Raw genomic sequence first — 21,696 nt, forward strand, 5'->3', positions numbered from 1 at the left:
TGGCTACCCCGCCATAAAAAATACCTTACAATTATTACAAGGAAATTGGACCCCCCAACTTTAAAATTCTGCGTCCGCCACTGATTCCATACATTAAAACCCTTGCCGAACCCTAAGTTCATACTCTTTGGAGATGGAGGAAGTATAAACAAACGAACTTTATGAAACTAAAACAAACAATAAATATAAACAAACTAACTTTATAAACTAAAGGCAAAGCTCGACGAAACCCAAGTGCAATTGAGGCAAGAGCCTGATCTCAAAAACACAAGTAGGCAGCATGGATTTTCTATACATATTCATAATTGTGTGCGAACAATCAGCAATCAAAGAGAGAATTACATCATTTCGTTGAAATATTTTCACAAGAATGTAAATTGTCATCACTTTTTGTTGAGATTCAAAACAATGAAAATGAGGGAACATTCAGTCCAACGGTACAGGCGTACAACAGAATCGAGCTTTTGGTAAACATTCCGACATAAGAACTGTATTAAGATGTGTAATTTTCGGAAAATTATTTAAAAATCTCCCATTTTGAGAGGCTAATTCTTGTTTTCGTCTATTTCAAGAAAAAAGCCCTAACAATTGGCCTTCTTAAATGAAAACACTTGAATTCAACTCAAAAGAGCAGAAAAGGACCTGAGACTAGTTTCACTCTCACGACGAACGAAACCAGTATGCGAAATATTGAAAGTAGCCCAATTGACAAATCCTTGCAAACACAACAAAGTGCACTACAATAATCGGTAATTCCATCATTTATTGCAATGTTTTTCAATCTATGCAGCAACTGCAAATGCAGCTGCTTTGATCTATGTATAACGTTAGCACCAAATAGGGTTATAGAAAGGGTGACACAGATTATTCCACGGAACAGACTAGTGATTTATCTGTTAGTGTTAAGACACCAGGATCTCATCCCACACCATGAATAACCAGCCCCCTTCATCTACTGATAATGACATTTCCTATTTCCTTTGCTGCCCGTAGCTTTCTTTGAGCGAACCAAATTAAACACTTCCTAACTTCCTATAATTTAGCAGCACCAACAAATCCTGCATCATGAAAAGAAATAGGGTGAATATTTGTGCAAAGATGCAATATGTTGTATTTTGGGCGTGTTCCAACTTATGTTATGTCCAACTCAGTGTGCTTGTAAGCACTCAAGTATAAAAAATTATATCAATATGCACCGAGTGAGGGAGCTATAGAGCTCGGCTAAAACCATGTCATCTTGCGTCTAGGAACAAATTAATAAGAGTAAGAACTACAAGAAGGGGCTGCATGCATCCAAAAATGACCTCTGTCTTATCAAAAAACAGGAAACCATTATGAACTTATACGCATTCAATAAGGGTGAAAGCAAGAGAGTAAAGTGAGCATTTGAAGAGAAAAGTGCTCCATTTAACAGTAGAGCCAAACCAAATGATCAACAATCTCACATTAGCATATGGTCCTTCATCCCAACTATCAAGGCCAGGTTCTTTCTGCATATTGTCAAGTTAAAATTTCTTTATTTAGAAAAGTGAATTCGTGAAGTTACTTAAGCCAGCATCCTATATAGTGAAGTCATGTAAAACTTTAAATGTTTATCTCGCACACTAGATTGTGTAAATTGTGTTTCTAACATGTACTTTGTGCTTGGATAGATTTCTTTTATTTGATGTGTTTCGGTTTTGCCACATGGATGGAAATGGAAGGATAATTAATTCAAGATATGGAGTTATTCTTTTGTTTGCACTGAAAGTCACATTAGAAGATGGGATCATTCGCTCTTCTTGGCCACACTTCTTCAAAAAGTTAGAATAGAGTTGGCAGAGCTTGGAAGGAGAGAAGTTTCTCAGCATCCAACTGAATTGTTGAATGTTTTAGGATGGATCTAAGTTGAGAAATTGTGATCTCATGATTCTCACCACGAGTCAAGATCAACTAAATAATTACATTTCTAAAATAGATGTCAGCGAGTGAGGCATTCCTCATGGACATGGTAGCTGTTATATCACAGTTCTTAAACAAGGAGCACATTTGTACCAAATTTAAAAGCTTCCTATCCCATTAAAAAACACTTAGCTAAAAAAGGCAAGCATATCCAATTTATAATTTGTGGGTGTCTAAAACCCAATTGAACTTCTAGACATGGAAGTCCACTAGAGTAAATCTTCTAGACATGGAAGTCCACTAGAGTAAATCTAATGTGAAAATTTAATGGAACTTATAGGCTGATGCACTTCTCTCAAATTCATTTTGCTTAGTACAAACTTTGGGCTTTCAAAAAAATTTCTTTTTATATTTCATACCTCTCCTAAAGGGATTCAAGTGCAGCCCAACCAAACAAAACATCCAACAGCAATTCTAAACCCCTTTTGCACAGAACATGTCTTCCTTTCCAAATTCCCAAACTGATCGTGAAAATGTTCAGAGTATTTTGCAAAGCTAAGAAGTCCCTGGATACAATCACACAAACAGCCCTATCTTGCAAGCTTCGGAGCTATTTTAGACAATGTCAATTACTCCACGATATTAAGGCCTTTCAGAATCAAGCAAGAGGAGTTTATCACATGAAATATGGTAAATCAACTTATGTAAAACTAGAATGTCTCTCTTCAGCCTTCTCATCATTTTCTATGCTAAAAACGGAACATGGAGTCCTAGATGGCAATGAGGCATATGCACTACACAAGCAACGGTCCAATCTAAACCATATCAAACTGATTTAACTTGGCTAATTTTGTCTAATGTAACCATACCAAACTCTAAATCCACAATGATGTTGCAATATCAATTACAATATGAGTTTCAAAAAGATTGACACTGAAAACAAGGAGTATCGAAAATCAGCCCCAATTTCTGTTAGTGAAATAAAATCCAAATTGAACTGGAACCATAAGGAAATTAACATACCCATAATCAATCCGAGCGCTTACAAGCCTCCTTCCTGGCAGCCCTTGTGTTTTCATATTCAAACTTGAGCACATTGGGAATGTGCGAAGTGTCCTTGACGTAAAGCAGCCTGCCGATGGCGCTCTCCTCCATGGCGGGGAAATGGCACCTGAAGCAATTATTGACAACCCAGAACCAGCCCCCACCGAGAACGATCCCCAAGGCAGCCCCGGCGAAGACCTGCGCCACGGTGTGGTAGCCCAAATAAACCCTAGAATACATGGTGAGGAGAGCGAGCGGCCAGACGACGAGGAGAACCATGGCCATCTGATTCCGGAAGAGAGAGCCAATTCTGTAGTGGGTGAGGAGGGTGAAATAGACGGCGAAGAAGAACATGTACTGGGAGTGGCTGGAGGGCCAGCCGTGGGAATCGCACATCTCGAGCAGGGCGCAGGTCTCGGGGCGGGCCTGCTGGACGGAGGTCTTGATGAATTCGTTGACGACTTGGGAGATGAGGAGGCCGATGGCGAAGAACATGCCCTGGAGCTCGCGGCGGAAGATGAAGTGGGAGACGAAGCCGCCGAAGCTGATGAAGACGGGGACAAGGGAAATCCATGCCAGGAAATGCCCTAGCTGATCGCCCCTCTGGTACCGGACGTGAGTTAGGGTTACGGCTTTCAGAGAATTCGTCATCCAAACTCAATCAAAATCAGATCTTGGCTTGGGCGTCGGCAAGGCAATTCTTCAGGGAGAAGAGAGGAATGTTTGTTTCGATCTGTTTTATTTGTAATGTGACTTGTGGAAAGTGTTTTGTGCATCCACGATGTAGATTAATCCCACGTCTGATTTAAAGAAGATATTTTACATAAATTATTGAATCCAAAAATCAATAACAAAATTTGACATATAAAAATATTTGACATTTAAATTAGTCAAAAATTAAAACACAGCCAAATTCTACACTTGTTCAAAATCCGGAGCGGATCTCCTAACATTCCTACTCATTCTTACTCCAACACTCACAACAAAATAAAATAATCTTATAAATTCTTACATCATTCATACTCAACACTCACAACAAAATAAAATAATCTTATAAATATGCTCCAACATTCCTACACCATTTATACTCATCACTCACAACTATAAATATGTTCCAACATTCCTACTCCAATGATCATAATAAAACAAAATAATCTTATAAATATGTAAGTGATTGTAAGATTATTTTATTTTGTTGTGAGTGTGGACTAAGAATGATGTAGGAATGTTGTATTAGGAGATCCGCCCCACTGAAAATCAACCTTCCCGGGTCCCGACTAGCCTTCACTTCACCGTGGCCGCCGACGAGAAGGAGCTGAGTTGCACCATTTTCACGGCAAAGGGAGAAATGCAGTGCGGCCAAATCATGTTAATTGGATAGTTATCTTATCAACCCATCCTAGTAAAGTCAAACCATAATCCAATCCGAAATTATCGGGTTCTTATCAGATTTCAACTGAATAGCTTCATGTTTGTTCGTGCGAATTATCATGTCATGGAATAAAATGTCATCTCTACCATTATGATACTAGTAAGTTATTACTCCCTCCGTCCGCTGTTACCATTTTTGTCAGCTTGAATTTTAAGAAATTATTTGATTTTGGTGGAAAAAGTTAGTGAAATGTTGGTCTCCCTCTTATTTTACTCTCACCCCATCCATCCGTGAAATGTTGTTCAGTTTTGTCATTTTGGTACCAATGTTGTCCACTTTGTTTTTTTTTTTTTGGGTAAATAGACACCACTTTTCCCTAACTCATTACACTCATATTCTATTATAAAATTAATATATAAATGTAGGACTTACATCGCACTAACTTTTTCTAATTCATTTTTTTTCACATTTCTTAAAATCCGCGCCGAGTCGAACATGGACAATATTTCGTGGACAGAGGGGTATCATATTTGTAAAATGGGAGAAAAAACGACACATCTAACGTGGAACGGAGGGAGTATATTATTGGAAAATGATATGTTGCATATCGTGTGTGAGCTCTTTACGTAAAGATTGTCTTTATTAAACACAAATTTAGTAGTATTATTTATTTTGTTTTATACTCTCTCTCATCTGTCCGCGAATAGGATGAAATGTTGGACAAGTGCACTATAAACAAGATCACAACCCTCTGGAGCACATGGTTTGCGGGAAAAGGGACTCATGAGGCTAATGACTTTAGGCCGAGAGGTGAGAGACGTTTCTGGGCTAAGTATGTTTGGAAGGACTTTGTCCCTCCTAAGTACTCGTTCATTAATTGGCTCGCACTTCGAGGACGTCTTTCCACATTGGATCGCCTCCGCTTTTTGGAGAATTTGGATGCCACTTGTCAGTTTTGCCAACGGGAGGAAGAATCAGTGGATCATCTTTTCTTCAAGTGCCTGAAGACTTGGACAATTTGGGGGAAGATCATGCTTTGACTCGGCATTGCGAGGAGATCAACGACGATTAGGAGTGTCATCAAATGGACAGCACGACAGATTCGAGGTTTTACAGATTATCCAGATGGCGAAGAGGATTGCACTCATGGCTACAGTAGTAATCGTTTGGAGAACCCGGAACAAGATTATCTTTGATGGGAAAACTTGGGACACAACTAGGGTCATCTTTGAGATCAAAGAAGCTACCTACAACATCTTGTACTCACACTTTCCGCATGAGCATGTTCTTCTCCACCTTATAGACAAATGATGGAGTTTACAGGTTTTGGATATTTTGATATTCGATGCACTTTGAGTAACTCATCATGGTACTCTTTTTCCCCTTGAGGAGTTTTATCCTATGAAATTTTTTCCCAAGGGTTTTAATGAGGCCCACCCACTCTGAGTATAGATAGGTGACTTGAACTGTGATCGTCCTTTTTGGGGGTTTGCCCCGTGTTATTCGTTTCTTGGTCTTTACCATGTTGTTTTGTACTAGTCAACTTGTGGCTATTTCTCTTGGTACTTCCTCGGGTATGCCCGAGCGTATGATGTAAACGTTTTGGTTTGGGTTCTATTTGATTTATTTATTCATAAAAAAAAATAAATAAACTGACGCCAACCTGCAATCCTAATTTTAAAGTGGCGCCTCCATATCCGACCCGCATCCCTCACCCGCCTCCTGCTCCACTGCCTGCCTCATCGCTAATCATAAAGCGCTTCTGGCAAGGCCGCTGCTTTTTGCACAAGCGTGTTTTCCTATTTGAATTGCAAAACCCTAACTCGATTTCGTGGTGGCTAAACCCCGAAAAAGGTTTTGCCTCGCTTGCTAATTGAGAGGAGAGCCCAGACCTGTGATTTCAAGAATCAAAATTCACGCTCTCTCAAGGCTTCACTTTGATTAATTTGTGATGGAAAAGGACACCTCTTTTCTCTTCTCCGGTATCACTTTCAATCGCAAAAAGTTCGCTCCTGATTTCGCCAGATTTCAGGTAATTTTTAGAAAACTACGCGAATAAGTATAATTTTTTATCCCCTCTCGTAAATCTGGTAGGCACGAAATGTTACCCGCGGAATGTGGATTTTCCTGTAACCGAAGCTCCTTGAACATTCAGTTTCCAATGCTCTTACAACCTTTTTCTTTCCTTTTCCTGGGCCTTTTCTGTGATTTAGGATAAGAAGGAGGTTGACTGCGCAACAGATGAACCGGCTTTGCTCGAAAATGCGGATCTTGAAAGCGAGCAAGTTGCGATGGTGCGTACTGATAAGAAGAGAAAGAGAAAAGCAACTTCGGGTACTAGTTCGTGTTATGTTTTAAGTGATTTGCTGTGATGGAAGTATTTTATACCTACTGAAACTACGAAGTTCAGAGTCACATTGCCTAATTAGTTATGTTGTGAGATGGGTAGCGCAGTGAATAATTCTGTGTGTAATTTGAGTTCTCAAGTCCAAGTAATAGAGAGGGGTGCAAGGTATTTTAAGCTATTCATTGAGGCATTGAGCTAACTTTTGCCTTTTCATTGTCTTGGCTTTCAGACCCAGTTGAAGGGTTTAGTGTGTTCAAAAGTTCAAAATCAAAAAAAGCAATGGATCAAATGGAAGAAACCAATGAAGACAAACTTCTACTTGGGAAGAAGGAATATCACCGTCAATTGGAGGTATTGATCTATATTCTCATTCATCATTTGCTGCCATTGGTTTATATATATTCTTATAATTGTAAAAGAGGTTAGGGATGTATAAATTTTTTGCCTTTAATGATTATAATTACATTTTAGCATAATCACATGGAAGAAAAGCGTAAGATATTGCTTCCTCATCTCTTTCTTTGTATTGTCAGAGGGATGCTCTTTTCCGGAAGAAACATAACATTCATGTTTCTGGGAGTAACATCCCATCACCCCTTCAGAGCTTCACAGAGTTGAAATTAAGGTAATGATGATGTAAACTCCATTGCTGCTAGCTTTGTTCATTCATCCGATGCTTTGTTCAACTTCTTTATATATTTTTTATTGTGCCCGGATAATAGGTACTCAATTTGTTAAACTTTTTAAGTTTTTAAGAGTTATTTATGAAAATTCCACATGCAAATCTCTATGCAGGCATAACTGCAAATCATACTTATTACGCAATTTGGGGGAACTGGGTTTTAAAGAGCCGACACCGATCCAGAGGCAGGCTATTCCAGTCTTGTTATCTGTATGATCTTTCATTTGAGCTACTTCTTCTTATGTTAGTTTTTCAGTAGTAACTTCCCACTTGAATAATTGACTCAGACCTTTGCAAGCTTCATTTAATCTATTGCCCCATGTTATAACTAATTGTTATTCCACAAAATATGTAAATTCTGTTACTTTTATAAATTGTCCAGGGAAGGGAGTGCTTTGCTTGTGCACCTACTGGTTCTGGAAAAACTTTTGCATTTGTCTGCCCAATCCTCATGAAACTTGAGGTATACAGTTGTTAAACTAGACTTTTAATCCCATTTTCCCCTGAAGTCCTGCTAACACTACTTTCTTTCAGCGTGCTTCAAAGGATGGCATTCGGGCAGTGATCCTTTGCCCAACACGTGAATTAGCAGCTCAGACTACTCGAGAATGCAAAAAGTTGGTTAAAGGCAAGAAGTTTTACATCAAGCTAATGACTAAGCAGCTCACTAAAAGTGTTGATTTTTCAAAGCAGCCTTGTGACATTCTCATATCGACACCTTATAGGGTGCACTATGCAGTTCGCAAAAGAAAGCTTGATTTGAGCAAGTAAGATACCTAAACCATATTGTGGGCCTTTGTAAATGGTAAAAATATTGAAAACCTTTTTGACTTTGTGTTTGTATTCTAGTCTTCATGTTTGGGCTTTCCATAATTGGGTGAGTCTATGTAATGGCCTTAAGGAGAAAAAATTCTGGTCTCTTCATATTTCCATTTACCAGGGTTGGGTTACTAATTCAAGTTACTTTCTCTATTATTACTCTCACCTTTAGCCATGAGCAGGTGAAACTTTTGGAACTAAAGGTTTAATGTTGTGTGGGGGCAGGGGCAACCTCTCCCACCGGAAAAGAATAAAAAACACAAGCAGTTTTGTGAAAATAAGCAGCCTATCTTATTTAGTGGATGGATAGAAAATGCACTCACATTGATTGAGCTGGATAAATTACTTATTTTCTGAATAATTGTCTGATACTCTCTTGATCCTGCTCCCTCGATGACTTTGTGAATCGGCCTTGGCTTCATTGGTAATGTGACCTTCTCTTACGTGCAGGGTCGAATTTCTTGTCCTGGATGAAGCTGACAAGCTTTTTGAATTAGGTTTGGTGAAGCAGGTTGATGCAGTGGTGAAAGCATGCTCAAATCCTTCAATATTGCGCTCTCTATTTAGTGCTACTTTACCTGATACCGTTGAAGAGCTTGCACGTACAATTATGCATGATGCAGTCCGAATAATTATCGGTCGAAAGTAAGAAACGACCACTGAATTGTGATTTCTTGTATAAGTTTAATTTGTTATATCTATTTTGACCCATTGTTAGCTGATTTACTGGATAATGCATGCAACTTCTACCATTTCTATCCATATAATTAACTTAAATGTCTTGTTTATTCCTGCACTTAAATGGCTACTCCTTCATATGTGCAACAGGAATTCTGCTTCTGAAACAATTAAGCAAAAGCTCGTGTTTGTAGGAAGTGAGGAAGGCAAGCTTCTTGCTCTTCGCCAAAGCTTTGCTGAGGTAAGGTTCTTGCTTGAAGTTGCTGTATGACTTATTCTTGTTAAGTTTCATTTTATTGGAGGACAGAGGTGTATCCTCTTATATTTTATGGACTTTGAAGTTTGATCTTAAAAGGATGGAACTAAGAAGTAAGAATAAATTGTTTTATGTAGTTTTGCTAATTCTCTTACGTGGCCTAAGGTTGCTTGGTTCTACTTATTGACTTCAAATAACCCCCCTACATATTACTCATTTCCAAACTACTCAAGGATATTAACATAGTTCTTTTGCTAAACTTTTTCTATCTCTCTTGCCATTTCACCATCCTCAGACTTCCTTAGTCTCCATTGACCATTGTTCTGTCTCATATCATGCGCCACACTGACAAGCTGATATACATTTACAGCTGAACTACCAAAAATCATTACATGCTATGTGTTAAAGTTACCAAGCTGACTGCCTAAAAGATCCCAACTTTTCCTTCTCCGGATTCTGGGATTGAAGTATCTGGCTCTTTGTGATCTCTTATTAGATAAGATGGGGAATTTAGGAAATATTAACTTTACCATGATCTCCCGAAAACTTGGATGGATATGAAGTTAAACCTGCATCTGAGATTGTCATGATGGGATTGTGAGGCCAGCCTGCTGTAAACGACCCTGGGTCAAAGTTATATTCATATATATGTGTGAAATGGGGGGATTATATTGTGGTGGCCTCTTTTACATTATACTTGAATAGAAATATAATTTTGTTTACATTTCGATCAAATGGACTGGTGAGTTTTTTTCTGCAACTCTTTATTACCCTCTTTAGGTAACATCTATTTCCACAAGGACAAACTCCTGAGTAACCATTTTCCATTACATCAATATTTTTTCAAACTCCTTTTTTTCACTTGGCTTCACTCGGGTTTGTGTTCTGACTCAATTTGTATCCTTATGTGTATGACAGAGTTTGAACCCCCCAGTGCTAATTTTTGTGCAAAACAAGGAGCGAGCTAAAGAACTCTATAATGAACTGCGATATGATGATATCAGAGCTGATGTCATACATGCTGATCTTCCAGAAATGCAGGTGACTTTGTCTCTACTCAATACAATGATCATAATTACATGTAGATGCTTCATATATGCTTATCCAAATACTGGTACTTTTTCTATGTGTAATATGGAAAAGTTCGTAATGCCTTTATATCTGGGGGAGACATACTGCAGTCTATTTTCACAATCGGTGGATGTATGTCAATTGAAGTATGGTGGCCTGCATATTTGTATAATATATTCTGAGCATCTATTGTTTACTCCTGTTATACTTATTCAAGTTTAGGTTCTGCTGGGAACTTTTTCTTTTAATTTCGCGTGTGTTTCCCAAACTATCACAATGTGGAAATTCACTGATCCATGTCTGCCAACGCAGAGAGAAAATGCTGTTGATAATTTTCGATCTGGGAAAACATGGGTATTGGTTGCCACTGATGTTATTGCGCGGGGCATGGACTTCAAAGGCGTCAATTGTGTAATCAACTATGATTTTCCAGAATCTATGGCTGCATATGTTCATAGGATTGGTAAGTTGCCATTTATTGTATGGTGATCTGTTGTGTGCAGATTGAATGCTGTGTTGTACTAATATTTGTTGTGTTTGAAAGGGCGTTCTGGGAGGGCTGGGAGGAGCGGAGAAGCAATAACTTTGTATACTGAGGCCGATGTCCCTTATCTACGGAACATAGCGAATGTAATGGCAGCTTCGGGGTGTGAGGTTCCTGCTTGGATCATGGCCTTAGCCAAGAAAAAATGGAGGAAGTACAGGCCTCATAGGGATGCCATTTCTAACAAGCCTCAAGATTAATTCATACCAATACATGATAAGATCATATGGGTCCAGAATTTCTACTGATCTCCTTGTTTTGTTTGTAATTTTCGTGCCAATCGCATAACATAATTTCATTATTTAACGTTCTTTGATTTCTAGTTATCAGTTATACTAGTAGTATGTAATATTGGATTGTCAGGTTTGAAATGAAAGCAAATGTTTTATACCATTATTTACATTTCTAAAATTATGTTCCTTTACAGTTTACGCTCTACACTTGGCATAGCAATTTGGAAGCACTATTCTCATGAGACATTTAAATTAAATCCCAAAATATGTGAATTTTGGAAGGTGGTTTTTTACGGCAAATATATAAATCAATGTGACATTTAAATTAAATCCCAATAATTAAATCTCTGCAAATAATTGAGCACCACCGTAACACCATTATCCAGTACGTTTCCCTCCCATTAAACCCTCTTGAAACCCTAAATAAATCCTCGATTTTTCTGAAGCATTCCCCAAACTTGCGATGAGTTTAGTAGCCGGAGCAAAGCAATCAGCCCGTCTTATGCTCTGCTCTTCTTCATCAACTAGACGCCTGTTTCACCTTCATCCCATTCCCCCTATTCAGCATTGCAACTTCTACTCCACCAGATCTGCTACTACAGTTCAAAAGGTGACCAAGCCCAGGACCCAACGGAAACCTACTGACAAATCCTTCAGTTTCGCGCAGACAATCGAGAAACAAGCCGACGCGCCGCCGATCTGGCCTAGGCCTCATCCGATATCCTACCACCCTAAAATTGCCAATAATTTCAGTTTTATCGGTAATGTTGCGCTTCCTGTTAAATTTGTGACTGATTCTGACGGGAAAAACTTCACCGTTGCCGTGGTTTCTCTGGCGGGTGATGGTAGGAGGGCTTCTCTGTCGATTCCTGTTGTGTTTGAGGGAGATTTGGCTCATGTTGCGGCTTGTCATGTCAAGCAGAATGATTGCGTTTTTGTTTCGGGGCAATTGAGTGTGGATCCGCTGAGGTGTGTGTCGAGTGAGAGTCTGGGAAAGTTTCATGTTATGGCTGAGAGTGTCAACTTTGTTGAGGGATTTGATAAGAGTGATTTGGATACAAGATTAGTGATTTCTTATCCGGATGTGGAGATTGAAGAGCTTGGTAGGGTTAGGAGTAGGAATGTTGATGATGTCGATTATAATCAGATTTCTCAAGTTGAATCCGGTGGTGCAAAGGAAATCCCATTGTATGAAGCTGAGGCAGTGACGCAACAAGTGGTTGCTGTGGATAATGGAAATGTTGATGGTAGTCACAACAGTTGGGAGGGTGCTTCTAAGAAGAAAGACACGAATCAAATCTTGGATTTGTGGGGTGATCTTGTGAAGCAGCCCCTGGACTGGTGGGATTATCGCAGCCACAAAGCTAATGGCTTGGTTAAAGAGAAATTCCCCGATTTTAAGAAGAAGGGGACTTGGGAGTCCCTTTGGCTCAGCAGTGCTCCGAAATGGATTCTCCCAACGCTTGGAAAGCTGGAATTTGATGTTAAGGAGATGAAAGTGGAGAAGAAGGTTTATGGAGGTGATAGTGAGAGGAAACAGAACACTGATCCTAAGAATTCTTGGGAGGATTTGGTTGAAAACCCTGGCAAATGGTGGGACAACAGGGTGGGAAAGAAAAATAGAAAAGCACCTGACTTCCGTCACAAAGAAACGGGTGAAGTGTTGTGGCTGGACAAATCACCGGATTGGGTACTTTCTAAGCTACCGCCTGTGAGAGGTGGCCAAAATACTGCCTGAGGAAGAAACATGTTGAAAATTTTGAAGAGCTAGGAGTGACTGATACTTGATGTGGCGGTGCTGTCTTGAATATTTGGAGTCTTTAGAAAACAAATACTACAGTAGTATTATTTTGAGTAGTGGTTAGCTATGAATAATATTGTGAGGCAACAGTTGGAGAAACTGATCTGCTTGAAATGTTTGAAGATTCTAGTCCTAATCCGTTTGTAAAGATGTTGGTATTTTAGGTGTAACTTGTTTGCAGGTGAGCAGATTTTTGTGCAATTTCTCTGCTTACTGCAATTTTGATGCTATCAACTTTATGAAGTTATATTTCAGCGTGAAGGGTGAGTAATTTCTGTTTGTTCATTGGTTTTTCTGGGAACTGAATCTTTGTTTTAACACATTCACAGCGGTTGTGATAGTAGGTTTGTGTTTTGATTTAAATAACAATTCCTTCTCACCATACATATTTTTAATGATTCACTTGTTTGTAGGTAATTAGTATTGTGTTTTGGTGATGTGTTGTGCTTTAGTGATCAAAATTTAGAGATATCGTAGTAGTAAGTCAGTTGTTTTTCTTTTCGTATAAATAGCTTGTTTAGCTTCCTCTGCTTAAAAAAATGCATTTTCAATGTCATTTTATTGAATTATCTTTGTTTGTGTTACCTTAAACCGGTAGATGTAAAGGTTTTTATTAAACTAACATGATGCGTGAGTCTAATTAATAGAATTTCGTTGATTCCTCTTAATTTTTCTTGTCAACTTTAGGTGGAGAACATACATCTCAACAACTATCTGGTGCAAAAAAAGCAATATTTATTTCCTGAATTTCTTAGATTTCAAGGCATGACTCTGTCAAGCAAGCCTTCACCAATTATGTGGTTTCCTATTCACTACACCTTCACCATAAATTATTATAGGTTAGCTCAATCCCCGCCATTTCTAAGAACCTATATCGTTTCCATTCTTGGTTTTCAACCATAAATCTCATCCCAGAATCCTTCTTCTTCCCAATAATCCAATGAGAAGCAACTATTAATCGAAGCACGTCTCTGATAACTCTCAGAAGCTGTTTCTTGTGCAATCTAACCCTATTTCTGGGACCTCAAAGATATGGGATCTTTAGACAGATCGAAGAAAAGGGGGCACTTGTGGACGAAAGCCACAATCCATTTCTTGCTCTGTTTCATGATGGGTTTCTTCACCGGCTTCGCCCCAACCAGCAAAAACTCAATCTTTCCCAGTAATGTCACAATGTCGCCACAGCCGATTGAGGCATTCCACCAAGAGAAAATGCAGGGTTTCAACGTAAGCTTGAAGGTCGAAGCAGAACCGGCTGAGGGAGAGCACAATAACAAGATGGCCCCTCAGCAAGATAAGGAAGAGACAGAGGAGTTAGACATAAGGAAGCTATTGATCGTCATCACACCAACGACCACGAGAAACAGGCTTCGTGGGCCACTGCTTAGGAGGCTGGCCAGCACGCTGAAGCTGGTGGCACAGCCATTGCTGTGGATTGTGGTGGAGCAGCAGTCGCAGGATTCAGAGGTTTCTGAGATACTGAGGAGAAGTGGGATCATGTGCAGGCATGTTGTTTTCAAGGAGAACTTCACTGACACGAGCTCCGAGATGGATTTTCAGAGAAATGCTGCTCTGAATCACATTGAGCATCACAGGCTCACCGGAATCGTCCATTTTGCGGGGCTTTCGAATGTCTATGACCTCGCTTTCTTTGAAGAGATAAGAGCAGTTGAGTAAGTACTTATTCAAGATTAACTATTGCAGTTAAATATATACAGTATTCAACAAAATCAAGACTGATATATGTTGGACGAGGTTAGGTAATTTAGTTGAACTCTAGTTGTTATAACTGTAGGAGATTTCATCAACTTGGATGACCAAGATTCCTTGACTGTCATCTGTTAGTGTCTTAAAACCGGTTTTAAATTTGTTGGATTAAATTGATTGGTGCTTTTTTAGGGGATTTGGGACATGGCCGATTGCTAAGCTTGGTGCTAACAAGCAGAAGGTGGTCATTGAAGGGCCGGTTTGTGATTCCTCAGAAGTTTTGGGGTGGCATTTGAGAACGATGACAGATGCAACACCACTCCCTCTTCACATCTCAAGTTTCGCTTTCAATAGCTCGATTCTATGGGATCCGGAGAGATGGGGACGCACCTCATCCGTTCAAGACTCCTCTCAGGCATGTCTCCAGTTGTAGATGCTATCGATGAAATAGCTCAGGTATCAGAATTTAGACTTTTGTACTAACTCGCATTTCTATTGCACTGCAGAATTCAATAGGGTTTGTAAGAAAAGAGGTTCTTGAAGAGGAAGCCAAGTTGAAGGGGATTCCAACAGAGGGGTGCTCCAAAGTTTTACTCTGGGATTTAAAGATGTAATAAGATCCTCTCCCCTACCTAAGTAGAGATAACTAGAACAAAAATGAGCATTGTTGAAACTCATATAGTTTCCCATTCTTTCCCTTTTTTGCCCAAATATACTTGCACATTTCTTTCTAATGAATGTTGTATTTGAAAGTATAAACTGATGAAAATCAGTCATAGTTCAAGTTCTGGTATCTGCATAAACTATATGCCTCTTCAGACAAACTAAAAATCATGAAGTAAAATGATAGTAGCATTCAAAAATAAAATAACCATGCTCGAAGAATGCAGAATGAAATGTTTATTGGGGGATAAGAAGTAGCAAAAGGGAAGTGACAACTAACAAAAATAACGTTGTACTCACAACCAAGTGAGGTGTCACATTTTTCGTGTATTTGATGCATCTATTGTCAGAACTATGTAAGGTTATCTCCTGGACTCTGGAATTCAAGAAGGTGTCTGATTTCAGTGCCTTTCCACTGCTCCATTGAGAAAATGAAGCATCCCTGTTATCTACAGTCGTTTTTGAAAACAAGAAATGTCAATCTCATATAGTTGCAGACTCCGCCTGAGCTGAGCCCTCTTCTTGTACACCGTCTTCTATTAGAGTATTATCTACACTACTGAGGGGACCCTGAGGTTTTCCAAAAATGGTCGCGAGTATGTCCCTATGGCATTCATCACACAGGGAGAAGTACGAGAAGTGTCCCTCTTCCTCGAGTCTATGCACAATAGCACTTGGTAGAATACGAGCAATAAAATCAGCCATTGATGGAGGAACCACCATATCATCCATTCCCTGTTCAATAACACCAGCAGTAATAAACATTAAGACTATAAAGCTAAATGATATCAGTTGGGATTCAAGTTCTAGGGCAAATCCAGACCTGCCATATGTGAACCGGGCCGAGATATCCAGCCAATTGGCATTCTGGTGGGCCATACATGAACTGCAGCCATGAGAAGATTCCTTTTCTTGGACATTTCCTCTGTACTTGCAGATCCACGAGGCTGAAACCCCAGTCCGACACTTGGAGCGTAGCTTCTTCGACAAATGGCTTTAGATTTCCCTGGCGAACCGACTCCTCAACATCCCGGTGCCATATTTTTTCAAAAGCTGATGTTTCAACAAGATCCTTGTCCTGCACGAGAAAAGTTGAAAAATCTTATTAAGACAGACTAGCAAAGAAACAAGCTTACAACATGGCTTTGTTCTCAATAGTTTGTAGGAGTACATTTCAATCACTGGTTCACCATTTGGTGGGTGTACATTGCTAGGAAGAGATGAGACTACCTTCTTTGCCAGTGACAAAGATAACCATTTTTCGAGTTGACCATGCTTTCCAGAGAGGAAAGTTCGATGATAGAAGTGACCAAGGAACTTTGGAAATCGTCGAGCCAAATAGAACAACATTCTTCTCCGTCTGGTCCAGTTCTCCCAAGTCTTATATATCTCTTCTTTAGTCATGCTTGAGTCGTATGGATTGACCAATGGGGCAAGCATGGCGGCACCTGCAAGTAAGAGCATTCCTAAATCATCAAAGAAGGGTCCAACGCAAGAAATCTTATTACACTATGCTAGTCACAACATTGCAGGAATTCACATTGCAACTATATCAGCTCCCAACACATTAAGTTATACTAATAATTCTTTCTTGCAGGAAGGATAGTGGAGTATTTATTACCAGCAACTTTATTTGGGATATACTTTAGAGCAGCCCAAGCATGTAAGGAGCCTGTTGAATATCCCAAAACCCAGAATTTGCCCTTAACTCCTAAAGATTCTGCCAAGTGTGACAAATCCAGAGCTGATGAGTTAAGGTTCCTATCAGGATGCGGATCGCTCTCTCCAAAACCCGGAAGATCATAACTGATGAGACGAAGACCAAACTCTTTCAGCAGCGACACCTTGATGCCCAATGTACCTGGTTATTTTTTTAGAAATCATTAAGTATTGAATATTTTGTTATTCCAACAATGCACACCAGTCGAATACCTGTAATAAATCGCGAAGAGAGGAAACCATGAGGTACAATAAGGGAATGCCTGGCTTCATCAGCTGTAACTCCAAATTCATGATAGGCTAGGTATCTATTATCCGGAAGCAGTATACGCTCAGCACCGGGAGGATGTAGACAAACCGATGAAACAGCACTCTCATGTTTGGAACTCACACTCAGAACTGCACCAGCACCACATTAAACACACCAGAGTCAAATGAATGTCCTAACAAGCAGGATTGGATTGCCTAAACTAAAATTAATGACGAATTTCAAAAAAATAAAAGAGCAGGAAAAGCAAAAGGAGAAATTAATTAAGAGAAATAGTATTACCAGCCAGAGCTAGCATAGAAACGAACAAAATGACAAGCCACACGTGGAGGGGATCGCGATCCTCGGGCAACGAGTCATTGAGAAACCTAAATTTGTGGGAGAGGTCGGCCAAGGGAGCCTTGCTTTTCTTCACAATGTAAGAGTCGTCGGTCAATATCGTCTGCTGCACGACATCCCGAAACCCTCTCCCTAGTTCCACCGCCAGCTCGCCCCACGCCGCCGCGAACCCCTTGATTTGATCCTTCAAAGTCTCCGCCTCTTCTTCCTCCGCCAGGTCCGGCGTCGTTGAATCCCCGGGGAATATTATCCCGGTATCCTCGACCAAGCTCGCCAGATCATCTCTCCACGAGTTGGATTCCATTTCCACCGATACTGCCATGAATACGTATGAATATAGACAACTACATACACTCCTTATACGTATTTTCTCATTAGTTCAAGCGATGGCCGGAGAGGAATAGAGACAGAATTGTGGGAAAATGCAATAAGAAAAGCAAAAGCTGTAAAGAGAGAATCGGAGCACAAGAGCAGAATACAACGACGATATAAATATATAATTAGACTAATAATTATGTCACCTGTCTCAACTTCTCTACTTTAAAGCAATAAAATTTGGTGTGGATTACAAAACATTATTTTAATAGATTAGATACTTGATTAGTCCAAAATCGATATCTCGAAAAAGATTTTTAAAATGATGATAGTTTAGGATAAATTTAAAATTGTACTAAGATCAATGTGTCGGGCTGAGTTATGAAATTCCTATGATGGTGGCCCGGCCCGTGGGACTGGTACCTCTACTTTTGTAACGTCAACTTTAATTTTTTGGTACTTTTCAATAGTTTAAGTTAGTAAAGAGGAGAAAAGGCGGAAAAAAGAGAGAAAATAATGGAATCCAAATCCACAACTCGACCGACCTATCCTGCGGTAGCGAAGAATCAAATCTGGGCCTTATTAGTAAATAAAAATGGAACTGTCACTACTCAATTGTTTCACGACGGTAAGGAAAAAAGGCAAAAAGTATGTAGCTTCTTCTTCTAGTCAAAAAACAAAAATTAAAAGTTAATGTCTTCTACTTCACTTATTAACTTTTACTTTATGTGAGAAAAGTGAAGTAGTAGTACAACATATAATGGACCACAGCACTTGCAGTTGCATTCTTTCTTGTGTCGCTATAATTGATTAAGCAGGCGTTGAGCTAAACTTATTTAATTATCACATTCACGGTACTCAGAACGAACTTAGAATGTAGTGACTGGTTCGAAAATAAGGAACTGGATTGAATGTAGTGACTGGTTCGAAAATAAGGAACTGGATTATCTTCTTCCTTTTAAAATACAGTAAATAAAGAGCTTGCATTGTTTTTAACTATGCTGTATTTTTAGAATATCACTACTATTAATAACTATTATTATATTAATATGATTTTAGTAGTACTCCATATTAGAAGTAGTAGTATTTACAAAGCACAGTAAATTAGATGAATTACTCCTAGTTTAGGAATTGGTTGGTAGTGGTGTAGGAGTTATGTGGATCTGTGCTCAAGGTTGCAGCTTTGGTACGTTTATGTTTTTAGGCACACAGTCCTATGTGTACTGTGGAGATAGTGATACCTCCAAGCGGACCACGTGTTCCATTCCTTTTAATATTTTCGATATAATCTATAATAATTACTCCCTTAATTTAATTCCCAGTTGAATTATTTTTTCATTTTAAAAAATTTCTTATGATGAAGTCATTTTCATATATACATACTCTTTCCGTCTTAAAGAAAATGATCCATTTATTAGACACTAATAGATTTTATATAATTTTATTTTATGTGTTGGGTGAAGAGAATAAAGTAAAAGAGAGTGTATGAACTAGAAATAAAGGGGATTCTATATTTAATAATGAGTCATATTTGGTGGAACAAACTAAAAAGGAAAGTGAGTCATTTTCGATGGGACGGAGGGAGTAATAATTAACTCAATTTATTTCATCTCTCACTTTATTCTCTCTACTTTTACTTTATTTTCTCTATATTTTTTTATTTTTCTTATTTTATTTTCTTTAATAATTATCCACTTAACATATTAAACATTCATTTTTTAAATTCCGCATCAAAAAGAAGTGCCTCAACTATAAAAGAATGGGAAGAATACCATTTAAATTGTTGGGACAAAGAGAGTATCATTTAAATTTTCAATTATACTATTCCTTTTATTGATTCCTCTTAGTGCTTAAGGAATGTCAAAATTAAATCTAAAAAGTAAACTGTAATGTCAATCCTACTTTTATATCTTAATTTTAAAAAATAATAGTCTATTCGTCCACAAAAATAGTCTCATTTGTCGACAACAAGGATTCTAAATGAGAAAAAGTAGGTAATGCAAGAGAGATAGGAAGAAAATATGATAAAGTATAAGAGAGAGCGGAGAAAATGTGGGTAATGTATGAAAAGGAACTTTCCATTTTAGAAATGAGACTATTTTTTGTAGATATTTCAAAATAACAAAATGAGACTATTTTTCATAGATGGGGTTGTATTTCTAAGAAAATGAATTCTAACTTTAAAAAAAAAAAATACGCTCCAATATAAAGGATGAAATTACAAATGATGTCAAGAGGGCTCGAACTCGGCACCTCATACAATAATGTCTAAGTTGTCGTTAAGACAAAGGCCCTGTACGAAAATGTATTCTACCTTTGACAAGGAATTATGCTATCTTAGTTCTTAAGGTATGTATCTCAATGGACGTACGCTAGTGCGGTTTAGAGGTATGCGGCAATTAGATTGTTCTAAGTTCGCAATATAGTTTTGGCCCAATTAGCCCGCGGGCTAACACGAAACTTGAACCTTTAGGATTAGTGTTGGAAATATCGAATTCAATAAAAATGTGGTCAGATTAGTCCACATCCGATTAGCCAACGCATGACCAGATTAACATCTCTGTTCAAATATGCATAACTATTTTTTTTGAATTGTTGTGCTAGACATTAAATTTAAGGGTTGCTCAGCAAAGTGAGTCACAAGTCACAACTGAAGAGCAAAGAAGACGTGACCTGGAAGCTCTAGAAAGTCAATCACAGCAACAAAAGAGCAAGAAACAAAGCAGCCGAAGATAATAAAACAATTGTTGAACCCCCTTGAATATTTGTCAGTAGATCACCAGTCAACAAGTCCCTCTCAAAATCTTCATCTATAAAAGGTTTATCTTTAGGTATGATTACAGTCTTAATCTTTTTATTTGAAGCTTTTTTCTATACTATTTAGTTTTGGGATAACAAAATGCCTTGTTGAAGTTTGCGGAAGAACAGGAAAAGCATAGAACACATTGTTATTATTTGACCTCATAATATGTATCTCTTGGATGGTTTGCATTTTATTTAGGGTTTAGCATCGTTGATTGCGATATTTTTATATTGATATTAAATACTCTTTTAGATGACTGTCATAGGAAAAATTGCAGTAACTAATAGTCCACAATAGTTTTCGTAGCTGTAGCAAGAATGCCAATGCCACCTCACGGGTAGTGTATAAATTCAAGAAATCCATATTTTTTTTGTTGATCGTCATAGAAATTAGTCCTTGCTATTCTTATCTGAGATAATTGCCCGATACTTTTCTTGCAATACCTCAATTTTCAGCTTAAGCCTATGCATGAAAAGTGAAAATCCGATCCTATATATCGCAGGGTTAGTTTTTACGCTATTTTCATCTTTTAGTGATGCGCTTTATCTCATAACCTATCATGTAAGCTTGTTTTCTTTCAGTTGCAGGAAAATAACACTTGCTTCCGTAATGCCGACCGCATGGTGCAATCATTTTAGGTTTGGAAACCTCACTCATTCCTCAACTGCTGTCTACAAAATAATATTGTTATATATGATTACAACCTCAATTGCAGCCTACATTTGGATACATGCCATCATGGTTCGAGAAAATAAAGAAAGAAACATTTGGAATTGTTACTCAAAGGTGGCTGTCTTTAAGATATATTCATCTTTTGTTTGATCAAATTGATATCCAAAAGTTTTCTGTTTTTATGCGAACCAGATTACTTGGTTCCATAATTTTTACTATGAGTGAGTTCTCAATTTTAATGTTTTTTGGTGAAATATCAGTTAGGGCATGACTTTTTTATAGAGTTAATCTGGTAGGAGTGTGTTTCTGATAAGTCATATGATTTTGTCGACTAGTTTTCAAAACTTTTGAAAATATATGTGAATGCTCGAGATTTTGATTATGTATGATTTATGAGATCATGCAAGAAAATTTACTAGTAATATGTTTGGTGTGAAGTGTGAACTATACATGCTCTGTTTTCATATTGGATTTCATAATAT

The 21,696-nt window shown here is 38.4% G+C and overlaps 5 protein-coding genes across 5 annotated transcripts; 3 read left to right on the forward strand and 2 right to left on the reverse strand.

Moving 5' to 3' along the window:
- Positions 1 to 733: 733 nt before the first annotated feature.
- On the reverse strand, positions 734 to 3,697 carry LPPGAMMA (Phosphatidic acid phosphatase (PAP2) family protein). The gene is made up of 2 exons (XM_048127580.2): positions 2,905 to 3,697; positions 734 to 1,058 (listed from the first exon to the last, which is right to left on the reverse strand). Exon 1 carries the CDS (start codon positions 3,574 to 3,576, stop codon positions 2,911 to 2,913), a length of 666 nt encoding a protein of 221 aa, XP_047983537.1. The 5' UTR covers positions 3,577 to 3,697; the 3' UTR covers positions 734 to 1,058; positions 2,905 to 2,910.
- A 2,293-nt stretch (positions 3,698 to 5,990) lies between these two features.
- On the forward strand, positions 5,991 to 11,090 carry LOC125185521 (P-loop containing nucleoside triphosphate hydrolases superfamily protein). Its single transcript, XM_048082070.2, has 12 exons — positions 5,991 to 6,329; positions 6,511 to 6,631; positions 6,874 to 6,995; positions 7,178 to 7,269; positions 7,440 to 7,536; positions 7,709 to 7,789; positions 7,861 to 8,093; positions 8,596 to 8,790; positions 8,974 to 9,064; positions 9,998 to 10,120; positions 10,463 to 10,613; positions 10,695 to 11,090. The coding sequence occupies exons 1-12, from the start codon at positions 6,249 to 6,251 to the stop codon at positions 10,892 to 10,894; spliced, it is 1,587 nt and encodes a 528-aa protein (XP_047938027.1). The 5' UTR covers positions 5,991 to 6,248; the 3' UTR covers positions 10,895 to 11,090.
- A 188-nt stretch (positions 11,091 to 11,278) lies between these two features.
- Positions 11,279 to 12,989, forward strand: LOC125218814 (protein OSB2, chloroplastic-like). Its single transcript, XM_048120587.2, has one exon. The coding sequence runs from the start codon at positions 11,391 to 11,393 to the stop codon at positions 12,663 to 12,665; it is 1,275 nt and encodes a 424-aa protein (XP_047976544.1). The 5' UTR covers positions 11,279 to 11,390; the 3' UTR covers positions 12,666 to 12,989.
- Positions 12,990 to 13,121: 132 nt separating this feature from the next.
- IRX9 (Nucleotide-diphospho-sugar transferases superfamily protein) lies at positions 13,122 to 15,238 on the forward strand. Its single transcript, XM_048120589.2, has 3 exons — positions 13,122 to 14,401; positions 14,628 to 14,850; positions 14,942 to 15,238. The coding sequence occupies exons 1-3, from the start codon at positions 13,761 to 13,763 to the stop codon at positions 15,047 to 15,049; spliced, it is 972 nt and encodes a 323-aa protein (XP_047976546.1). The 5' UTR covers positions 13,122 to 13,760; the 3' UTR covers positions 15,050 to 15,238.
- An 82-nt stretch (positions 15,239 to 15,320) lies between these two features.
- Positions 15,321 to 18,093, reverse strand: LOC125218813 (alpha/beta-Hydrolases superfamily protein). The gene is made up of 6 exons (XM_048120586.2): positions 17,368 to 18,093; positions 17,031 to 17,216; positions 16,720 to 16,959; positions 16,329 to 16,546; positions 15,922 to 16,176; positions 15,321 to 15,833 (listed from the first exon to the last, which is right to left on the reverse strand). The coding sequence occupies exons 1-6, from the start codon at positions 17,744 to 17,746 to the stop codon at positions 15,582 to 15,584; spliced, it is 1,530 nt and encodes a 509-aa protein (XP_047976543.1). The 5' UTR covers positions 17,747 to 18,093; the 3' UTR covers positions 15,321 to 15,581.
- Positions 18,094 to 21,696: the final 3,603 nt, after the last annotated feature.

Source organism: Salvia hispanica, chromosome 1 (assembly GCF_029641045.1).
Source record: "Salvia hispanica isolate PSC_SH4W2 chromosome 1, Shi_PSC_v1, whole genome shotgun sequence".
NCBI lineage: Eukaryota > Viridiplantae > Streptophyta > Magnoliopsida > Lamiales > Lamiaceae > Salvia > Salvia hispanica.

Excerpts from the sequence above, each read along its gene's own strand:
- LPPGAMMA (XM_048127580.2), bottom strand. The coding sequence starts at position 3,576 with ATGACGAATTCTCTGAAAGCCGTAACCCTAACTCACGTCCGGTACCAG.
- LOC125185521 (XM_048082070.2), top strand. The coding sequence starts at position 6,249 with ATGGAAAAGGACACCTCTTTTCTCTTCTCCGGTATCACTTTCAATCGC. Across the intron at positions 6,330-6,510 it reads CTGATTTCGCCAGATTTCAG|GATAAGAAGGAGGTTGACTG; the intron begins GTAATTTTTAGA and ends TCTGTGATTTAG. Across the intron at positions 8,094-8,595 it reads AGAAAGCTTGATTTGAGCAA|GGTCGAATTTCTTGTCCTGG; the intron begins GTAAGATACCTA and ends TCTTACGTGCAG.
- LOC125218814 (XM_048120587.2), top strand. The coding sequence starts at position 11,391 with ATGAGTTTAGTAGCCGGAGCAAAGCAATCAGCCCGTCTTATGCTCTGC.
- IRX9 (XM_048120589.2), top strand. The coding sequence starts at position 13,761 with ATGGGATCTTTAGACAGATCGAAGAAAAGGGGGCACTTGTGGACGAAA. Across the intron at positions 14,402-14,627 it reads GAAGAGATAAGAGCAGTTGA|GGGATTTGGGACATGGCCGA; the intron begins GTAAGTACTTAT and ends GTGCTTTTTTAG. Across the intron at positions 14,851-14,941 it reads CCGTTCAAGACTCCTCTCAG|AATTCAATAGGGTTTGTAAG; the intron begins GCATGTCTCCAG and ends ATTGCACTGCAG.
- LOC125218813 (XM_048120586.2), bottom strand. The coding sequence starts at position 17,746 with ATGGCAGTATCGGTGGAAATGGAATCCAACTCGTGGAGAGATGATCTG. Across the intron at positions 17,217-17,367 it reads TTCTATGCTAGCTCTGGCTG|TTCTGAGTGTGAGTTCCAAA; the intron begins GTAATACTATTT and ends GTGCTGGTGCAG. Across the intron at positions 15,834-15,921 it reads GCCCGGTTCACATATGGCAG|GGAATGGATGATATGGTGGT; the intron begins GTCTGGATTTGC and ends GTTATTGAACAG.